General features: G+C 59.2%; 1 protein-coding gene across 1 annotated transcript; it reads left to right on the plus strand.

The window, feature by feature from the left end:
* Positions 1-305: 305 nt before the first annotated feature.
* DCST2 (DC-STAMP domain containing 2) lies at positions 306-9,257 on the plus strand (the record flags this gene model as incomplete). The annotated part of the gene is made up of 15 exons (XM_081024629.1): positions 306-573; positions 715-885; positions 1,181-1,286; positions 1,517-1,710; positions 2,006-2,071; positions 2,485-2,698; positions 2,854-3,011; positions 3,639-3,803; positions 4,650-4,817; positions 4,913-5,013; positions 5,655-5,785; positions 6,116-6,243; positions 6,576-6,669; positions 6,770-6,910; positions 9,209-9,257. 15 exons carry the CDS (start codon positions 306-308, stop codon positions 9,255-9,257), a joined length of 2,154 nt encoding a protein of 717 aa, XP_080880755.1.
* Positions 9,258-9,271: the final 14 nt, after the last annotated feature.

The following is a 9,271-nucleotide window of genomic DNA, read 5'->3' on the forward strand; positions in this document are numbered from 1 at the left end:
CTCACCCCAGAGGTCTCCTCAAGGATGTCCTTGGATGTGAGGCTGTGTTTCTGTCTCTTCTGCCTCACCCACAGCCTGCCTGAGGTCTGTGTCTTCTAATCCCTCTGCTCTGAGATATAGGGATGGAAATTCGACGCTTACCTATCCCTTCCCCTGCCTTTGCAACTGGGGAAGAAATTCCAAGGTACACACAGTAAAAAGCCCCTGGAACCTTGGAATGTGATGAGAAATTCTGAGACCCTTTAAGAGCCACAGAACCTTGTGGGCGTCTCCTGGAGACAGGCAAACATTTGGTGGCAGCAGCCATGCCCAGAGTCCTGAAGGATGTTGTACGCCCCTTGGGGGCAGAGGAGCTGAGCATGACACGGGCGTTGGTCCGCAGCCTGGGGGGCTTCAGTCTGGGCTTGTCCTTGGCCACGGCCTATGGGCTCCTGGAGCTGCTGGTGGAGGAGCACAGCCCCTGGGGATGCCTGGTGGGCACCCTGACGTTGGCTGCCTTCCTCAGCCTGGGCATGGGGTTCTCCCGCCAGGTCCGGGTCACTGTCCTCCTGCTGCTGCCCCAGGTCTTTTCCAGTGAGCTTGGTACCCGGTGGGAGGGGCAGGGGCTGGGGCAGGAGGGGTCCTGGGTGGAGGGAAATACTCTGAAGGCTCCTGTAAGGGATGTACTGCCATGAGGAAGGCTGGGGTCCTGGTTCTGATCAGCTGCCCCCCCAGAGCAGAGTCGGACACTACTGTTGGTGGCTGCTTTTGGGCTGGTACTGCAAGGGCCTTGTGCCAATACCCTGCGCAACTTCTCCCGGGCCAGCGAGGCCGTGGCCTGTGGGGCAGAGCTGGCCCTGAACCAAACTGCTGAAATGTTGGAGCGGGCTAAGCAGCCCCTTGTCAGTAAGGCCCCATCTCCCACTGGCCTCGTGTCCCCTTGTCCTGAGTGTTCGATGGTCCTCTGGCTTTTTTCCTCTCTGCTGGTCCTGGGTCCCAACCTCAAAGCGCCCAGTTCGACTGCCTCATCCTGCTCTCTGGCCGACCCCACTGCCACACTAGCTGCGTCCCCAGACGCAAGAGTCCAGGCTCCCTCCCTCCGGAGTGGCAGTCCCCTCTCCAATCCCTACCCCGGGGGGAATGGTGAGAAGCAGCCCTTGGAGTAGGAGACTCCACAGAGCCCCTGCCCCCTGCCTCTCAGGTGCCCTGTACAAGATTAAAGCCATTGCCCAGAAGGCCAAAGAGGTGGCTGACCAGGTCCGCAAGTTCTTTCGGTCAATCATGGACGGCGTGAAGCATGTAGGTCAGTACATGAGCACACCTGGGGGGTCAAAGTTCACCCAGTCTCCTCACCGTTTCCCTTGTCCAGGACTTTCCGGGCCCCTCCTGGGTGCTGACTACTCCCTGGTGATACAGCAGCCAGGCCACCTGGCCACAGGCCTCTCCGGCTCTGGGTGTATCCTGGTGTTCCTCACGCCCCCGGGAAGATGCTGCAGGTCTGGCCCCGGGGTGCGAGGCCGACGCTGTCCCCAGCCAGGGCCCTGCGCAACGTGTGGTACTGGCTCCTGCACATCGGAGACGTTTGCAACTCGGAGCTGGGCAACCCTTACTTGAAGTGTGCACGGGTCTTCGATGACGCCAAGGACAGCTGTATGAAGGTCATACCACAAGCCTACCATCTGTGTTACGTGCTGATGCCCTTCAAGCTGGTGCTCTGTGGACTTGCCAGTGGTGAGCGAGCCAGGGCGGCACCGGCAGGATGGGGGGGGCCTAGCAAATGTGGGGTCAGTTGGAGGGCGGGCAGGGGCACCAATAGGAGGTGATGAATATGGCGCCAGTAAGGATGCTTGTCCAGTATGGGGTGGGGGTTTGGGGTAATGGGGAGAAGCCAAAAGATTTGAAGCCAAATGGGGAGGCCAGCAGGAAAAGCAAAAGGTCGAGAAGGCCCTGTGGGAACAAGGTCCCTGGAGGTGGGGGCGGCAGGCTGCGTCTCTCTACCCATCGTGACACTGTCTCCGACCCTCAGTGGTCCAAGTGTTCTGCATCATCCCCAAGTACATCCAACCCTTCTTGCGTGAGACCATAGGCACCCGTGAGTGACCCCTCTGAGCCCTGCCGCATCTGCTGCTCCCGGGAGGTCTCCCGCCCTCATCCCCCTATGGCCATTGCCAGCCCCGTAGGCCCTCAGGAGGTTACCTGGGCCGATTAGGAAGTTGAGGCCCAGCGAAGGGGAGGAGCCTCACCCCAGCCTGACTGTGCAGCAGGAGCTGGGGGAGAGGCAGGGCCTCCTGCCCCTGGGCAGGTCGTCGGGAAGGCGCAATGCTGGTGCTGAGCACACGCGGAGCAATGGCCCAGCTTGTGGAGGCTTCCTCCCCTCCTCAGTCCACCGTAGGTTCAAACACGGGGGGTTCCTGGCTGCTCTGTGAGCCGTGCAGCCCCTGGGCTGCGCCACGCCCTCCCCCAGGTGCGGCTCTGTCCCCTCCTAATTGTCCTTGCTCGCCCCAGCTGCGAAGAAGTTGATTAACCGGGTGCGTCAAGAGTTTGAGTTCAACGTGACAGCCACCCACCACTTCTCGGTGGATCTCAATGCCTCTCGGAGCTTGTCCCAGGTCGCTCTGGACCTCCACGAGGCCGTCAGCATGAAGCTGTACCGCGTCCGAGAGGCCCTGGCGCTGATGGGTTACACCACGCCGGTGCTGCTCGTGCTCCTCTACCTCCAGTGAGGGGCGGGGCGGGGCGGGGCGGGGCGGGGCGGGGCCAGGTCACCCCACCCCCACCCGCCGCATCCTGGGGGGCTGGAGTTTGGGGCACGGCGGGGGGCGGGGAGGTCGGTGCCCTGTGGGGTCCTGAGGCGCCTCGCGTGTGCCCCACCAGAGCCCTGTTTTACCGGTACGGTTACCTGAACTGGGACAGTTACAACAACATCTACATTACCAGCCGATTCCTGCGCATGGACGCGGTCCGCTCCTCGGCGGGACTGCCTACGGTGCTTCCGCTCAGTGCCCACGAGGCCAGACATTACATCCAGCCGGGTGAGGGCCCTGAGGGAGGCCAGGGCCTCCCCCACCCCTACGGCCCTGACTAAACGCATGCAGGGGAGAGACCACCAGAGCTTAGGGCAGTTTCCACCTGGGGGGGACACCCCCCTTGAGAGTCCTCCGGGGAACTCTCAGTGTGAAAGGGGAAAGGAGGGCCCCTCCCAGCATGCAGACAGACAGAAGGGGCAGAAGAGGCTTCTGGGGGCACCTGGATGTCAGGGCAGCGGGAAGGAGAGGTGGGGTGTGGGTGTGGAGCAAGGATGTGAACGGACGGACGTTGGGAAGGCTTTGGGGGTGGGGGTGGGCAGGAAGTGTGGATGTGCCACTATGCAGGAGGTACAGCCTGGGGGTGGGGGCTGCCTGGGAGGCAGGAGGCAGGTAAGGGGATCAGGATGCCCCAGGAGGGGGGTTCCTGGAGACTGCAGACGCTAGGCCTCCACCTGCAGTCATGGAGCCCCTGCCCTTGCAGAGTGCTTCCCGCCCCGCCTCCACACCTGCCAGATGGGCCCCGGCTTCACCCAGGGCTACAGGCCTCTCCAGGAGAGAGATCTCTCCAGGAGCTGGGGTCTGCTGGGTGAGAGAATTGGGGGGCCTCCTCTTCACCATCCCTCTCCCACCCAGGCTCCATCTTCCTGTCCCAGCGGGAGCAGATTTTTTACATCCTGGCAACCTTCCACCTTATCCGGCACCTCCTCCTGGTGCTGCTTCTGGTCTTCCTGGACTATGCCGTCTTCTGGGTGCTCGACCTGGCCCGATACCAGCTGCAGGGGGAGATGGTGGCCCGCAGTGAGCGCCTGAACCTCCCTGCCCTGACTCTGCCCCCTTGGTCTGCTCCTGCAAGCCCCCCACTTTTGTCAAAGTCCCCATGTCACTGTTATTCACCAGCCTCTGACTGTGCCCCTCTTCCAACTCTGTCCTCTGCCTGGTAAGCACTGTGTCCAGGTAAGGTTATACCATGACAGAGTAGTTAAAATCATAAGTTGTAGAATCAGACTGGCCTGGGTTCAAATCCCAGTTCTGCCGGTTACCAGCTGGTGGCCTCGAGCAAGTTGCTTAACCTCCCTGAGCGTCAGCTTCCTTTTCTGAACAATGGGATAATAATGGCAGCAGTCTCTCTGGGTCCCTCTAAGGAGTGAATGAGGCCACGCGTGTTGACCACCTGGCAGACCACTAACTGAGAGAGTATGCTGCAAACCAGGGAATACGATGAATCTTGTCCTACGTACCAGAGGGCCAACAGAAAAAGCAAAAAATACCCCAAACATTAAAGCACCTGGTCTGTGCCTCTTATGCAGTCAGTGCTTCGTAAATGCTTTAAAGCAAATGCTCTGGGCGATTGTGGAGGCAGGGGATGGATTCACCGACCATTAAGCTCATCTCAGATCTGGTGGCCTAGGAAGGCAGACCAGGCACCAGTGGCAGCCAGCTCTGCACCATGGAGCCAGTCCTAGGTGCCAGGTGCCTAGGCACCATGAGGGTGCCTGGGGCATCAAAGGCCCCTCGCTGAGGGCATGGGCCATCCCTAAGACCTGCACTGCTCCTCTCTCCGCCGTCCAGGAGGTGTGGCCTTTTTCCTGCCCCGTGGAGCGGGCAGCTGCCATGAGCGTCCCTCACACCGTGTCTTTGTGCCAGGCCCCGTGGTAGTCTCCATAACCGTGGAAGGCAATGGCTATTCTGGGAGGATTTTCCGGGACCTGGTGTCGGCATTTGATGTCCTGCAGCAAGGCAATGTCACCGTCTTGTCCCGGCGCTGTCTCCTGCGTCCTTCGGAGCCTGACAGCACTGGTTATGTAGTCATTGGTAACAATCGCTCTGGGCGGGAGGGGCGCAGACTGCTGAGCTGTGGCTGCCACCTGCGCCCACCGGCAGTGGCACTGTGCCTGCTGTGTCCCCAGGCGTCATGTATGGCCTATGCTTCTTCGTCACCCTGTTTGGCAGCTACGTCAGTCGGCTACGGAGGGTCATCTGTGCTTCCTATTACCCATCCCGGGAACAGGTGAGGGGCCCACGGCCAGGCCCTGCCCCCTGCTTGGGGGCTGACCTTGCGGCGGTTGGGCTTGGTTTTAGGGAGCGTTGAGTCCTTCAGCAGCCCCAACCCTCTCTCCTCTGGCTGAACCCCAAAGGTTGCCTGGACCAAAGGTCTCTGGACCCCAGACGGGGCTGGGAGGAATGCAGCCTCTTGGCGCAGGGCTTCCTGGGACAGAGCTTGCCTCCTGAGTGCTGTTAAAACCCTGGGGGGGGAAGGGCTGCGTTGGCATGTTGAGGTGTGAGGGGAGACTCACCATCTGCTCATTCGTTTCCGAATGGTTTACTGAGCATCTATTGTAGGCGAGCCAGTCTGCTGGCCTTGAGGGTGCCAAGGTGAAGGACAGTCTGAGCTCAGAGTCTCCAGGCGGGCCAGACAGGCTCTGCCGGGAACACTGAGTAGAGTGCTATGGAAACCCAGAGGAGGGGAGGGCTAACTACCGGAGGGAGTCCAGAAGGCTTTCCAGAGGAAGGGGCATTTGAGCCCAGTTTAGATGGACTCAGAGGAGTTGGGCAGAAGGCAAAGGTAGGAAGCAGAGATGGGTGCAGGGGGCATGCCAAGCAGATGAAACAGGGACAAGGGGACCCCGTTCCTGACCTGCCCTCCCCCAGGAGAGGATCTCTTACCTCTACAATGTTCTTCTGAGGCGCCGATCCAACCCGTTGGCTGCCCTGCGCCGAGCAGTGAGGCGGCGGGCAGCTGACCAGGGCCACATGAGTGTCCTCCAGGTGCTGGCCAGGCGGTGAGCCCATTGTCCTTCCTTACAAGAGTGGGGCAAGAAAAAGAGCCAGGGGTCAGAATGGATCACTGTCCTTCCTAAGTGTCCAGAGGTTTGGTTGAAGAGGGTGCCCATTCCACGCCATTCTTGCACTGAGAGGGAGAATTAGGGATGAACATTCTTAGAGGTGGGGAGTGAAGAGAGGAGAGTAAGCACCAGAGAGGTTGTTGCTACAGTCAGAGGCATGGAGGTTAGACTGCAGGAAGGCCAACCCTTGGTTTGGAGGGTGGTGCTGCAGAGGCGAGGGTTTGGCCAGCTCAGCAGCCTGCTTACTGTCCGGCCCTTTCTCCTCAGGTGTGTCTATCTGGCTCCGTTTATCAGCCGTGTTTGGCAGCACCAGACCTACTGCCTGGGCTGTGGGCAGCCCCAAGATGAGGGGGACATGGAGAGCTTTGTGTCCTGCAGTACTCCGGGCTGCCGAGGTGAGATGCCTGGGCTCTCTGCCGCTCCCTGTGGGGACTCACTACATTTACAGTGACAATCAACTGTGGTCCTTCCTTTAGGGACGGCTCCTGGACCCACATTTTACCCCTCCCTTCATTACTATACGTGTTCTCTTTCCATAGAACCCTCTGGGAGCTCCCTTTCTCCATGTCTGCCTTAATTCTCCCACATGAGCAGAATTTATATTGCAGAAATTCCCTAGTGTGCACCACTTAACAAGGACGGCCCCCACCCCAGGGATGGGGTAGGGTGGAAGCCAGGGAGCACGGTGGGTAAGCTCAAGTGCACCTTCGCTCCTGGCCCCCTGCAGGTCTCTTCTGCCTCACCTGTTTCGGCCTCCTGGACAACACCTGCTCGGTGTGTGCGTCGCCCCTCTCCTATCAGGGAGAACTGGACCTGGAGTTGTAAGTCTCCGTCGAGACAGCGTGTCTGTGGGGGCAGTAGGAGCAGACACCCCTCCCCCAGGACCTCTGTAGGCCACTGACACATGGGAGGCTTCTCCAGGGACTCCAGTGATGACGAGGGCCCCCGGCTATGGCTGGCTGCAGCTCGAAGAAAGGACCCCATGCAGGAGGTGTTACTGCGGCAACGGCTCCAGGAAGCGATGGGTAGGACCCTCTCATCGGAGTCCAGCTCTGAGTTCAGGTGAGCAGAAAGCAGGGTCTGGGGCCTGGGAGGCCCAAGTACGTTCTGTTCCATTCCCAAAGGGCTTCTGGGGGCTTAGGCCTCTGGGAAAGCTGGAGACAGAGACGAAGGGATGCAGGCAGGTCTGCCGTGCGCCTGCTCTGTGTCAGCACCCGGGCTCTGGAGGAGCCTGCCGAAGGGGTGTGTCTGGGTGGAAACCTCAGAGAACACTGAAAGATGAGGGCGGAAGTCAAGGCGGGAGAGGTGGGGGAAGGCCTGACTTGCCATCTGAGGATCTGGGCCAGAAAGGGACACGCTCATATTTGTCTTTTAGGACAAGAAGCTGCGAAGGCAGAGAGGAGGCTGATTTAGTGTAGAAGTCAGTGGTGGCCTCAAGGACAGGTGCTGAGAGTCACTGGGAGCTTATGTGTGGGACTGGGCAGGTGTTGGGGCGAGAGGGACAGGTCTCCGGAAAGACGAATGGCCCAGTTGGAGGTGTACCTGTAGAGAATCCAACTAGAGATGTCCAGAGAACAGCTGGAAAAAGGCGGGGCTCTGGGCTGGGGTGTGTTTGGGGGGTTGTGAATTTAGAGACCATAGGAGGGAGGAGAGCATAGTAGGCGAGGAGAGGGCCTCAGTCACAAGCTGAGAAGGGAGAGCTCAAGAATCCAAGAGAGCCAAGCACTTCAAGTGCTGAGATGGTTGGGTAGGATAAGGACTGGAGACCGCCATTATATTTGGCGGTTGAGAGATCATTGGCATGGTTGGTGGGAACGTTTTTTGTGGCACCAGGAAAGCCCAAAGCATAATGGGTTGAGGGGTGACTAATAGAAAAGACGCAGAAACAGAAACGGTATAAAGTTCTGTATCCCTTGCAAGAAGTTTGAGAATTCTTTTTTAAAATATCACTGCTGTGGTTAAAAGAAGGAAGCTCGATGGTGAAGAGTTGGCTTCACACAGAGAATAGCTTGAAGGGGACCCAGCACTAAAGGACCTTTTCTTATCCACGGATAGGGAGATGTGAGCATTTAGGAGGTGAAAAAGAGCATGACAGGTGAGATCTGGCCAGGTGGGCCAGGTGGCCTTGGATAGGGTGCTTGCCCTGCGTGGGAGGTGACAGACAAGCCAGTTCCGGAGCAGAGCTGAGCCCGCTCCAGTCTGGTGGGCTCACTTTTCTCTGGGGAGTAGGAGGCAAGGCGCCTGCTGAGAGCAAAGGAGGGGCTGGGAGTGGGATACAGGTTTCCAGGAGTGAGGGGTGGAGTGCAAAGAGCCTGAGAGGGGAGGGTAAGGGGTTTCCAGGTAGCGTGAAAGGCCCGGATGATGTTGGAAACCATTACTTGCGATGGCTGACCGGTGTGCTTGCTTCCGGGGTTTTCTTGGGCTGATGTGGTAGCCATGAACAGGATTCGAGGGGTGAAGGCTTTCTTTGGGTGGGTCCGGGGAAGGACAAGATGCGGAGAGAACTGGGGTGTCTTCAGTAAGTGTCTGAGATGACTGGCCTTGGGGAAGAGAAGGGCTTGAGATCCCAGGGTGCACTGTAGGGTCCCTATCAGGAGGCCGTGTTAGAGCAGGGGCAGTGGCCAAGAAAGACACACAGCTAGGGAAGAATTCTGGGACAAATCCAGGGAGTGGCCAAGTTGAAGCGGATGTCCGAGTGGGAGCAGAGGTGAAGGAAGACAAGGCTTGAAAGCCGGAGTTAAGATGCGTCTTCCAGTGGGAAGCGTGCTGGGCCTGCCAAGCGGCCAGTCTGGGATGGCGCCCTGGAGGGCCATGGCAGGGCATCTGGAAGGCCTGGGGAGCCAGCCCCCGCCCGTGGTCTTGCTGCCATGGCTGCCAGGGGCTTTGCAAAATGCCATGGGCCAACAGGGTTTGAGACAAGCAGCACCCCCCCCCCTTGGGAGGAGTGTCCAGTGGGCACATTCCACTGAGGGGGCTGGGAAGAGTGTCTTCTCTTCTCTTCTTGAGAAGAGAGGGGAAGAGTGGCTTCATTTCTAGAGGCTCCTGAGGGCTCAGGGAAATTCAAAGCTGGGTTGCCTGAGGGGGCAGCTTGAACCCTGACCAGGTATTATCACGAGGTCACAGTGGTTCTGCCCTCACTAGCCATGTGACCTTGGGCAAGTCATTGCCCGCTGGGCTCTCAGCATCGGCCAGAAATCAGATGTTGAGCCATGGGCTGCTGCGCCTGGGGGCCTGTGAGAGCAGTCTGGGCTGGTGAATAACAGGAGGCAAATCTGAACGTAAGGGACAGGGGGCAGGAATGCGCCCTTAAGAACAGAATGTGGATGACTAACTGGAGGACCCTCTTCCTCACCTCCCTAGTGACCTGGATGAGGAGAAGGGGCCTAGGCAGAGGTGGCACAGGCCGTAAGGTCTACCTGAGGC

The sequence above is a fragment of the Rhinolophus hipposideros genome (assembly GCF_964194185.1).
Source record: "Rhinolophus hipposideros genome assembly, chromosome: 19".
Taxonomy (NCBI): domain Eukaryota; kingdom Metazoa; phylum Chordata; class Mammalia; order Chiroptera; family Rhinolophidae; genus Rhinolophus; species Rhinolophus hipposideros.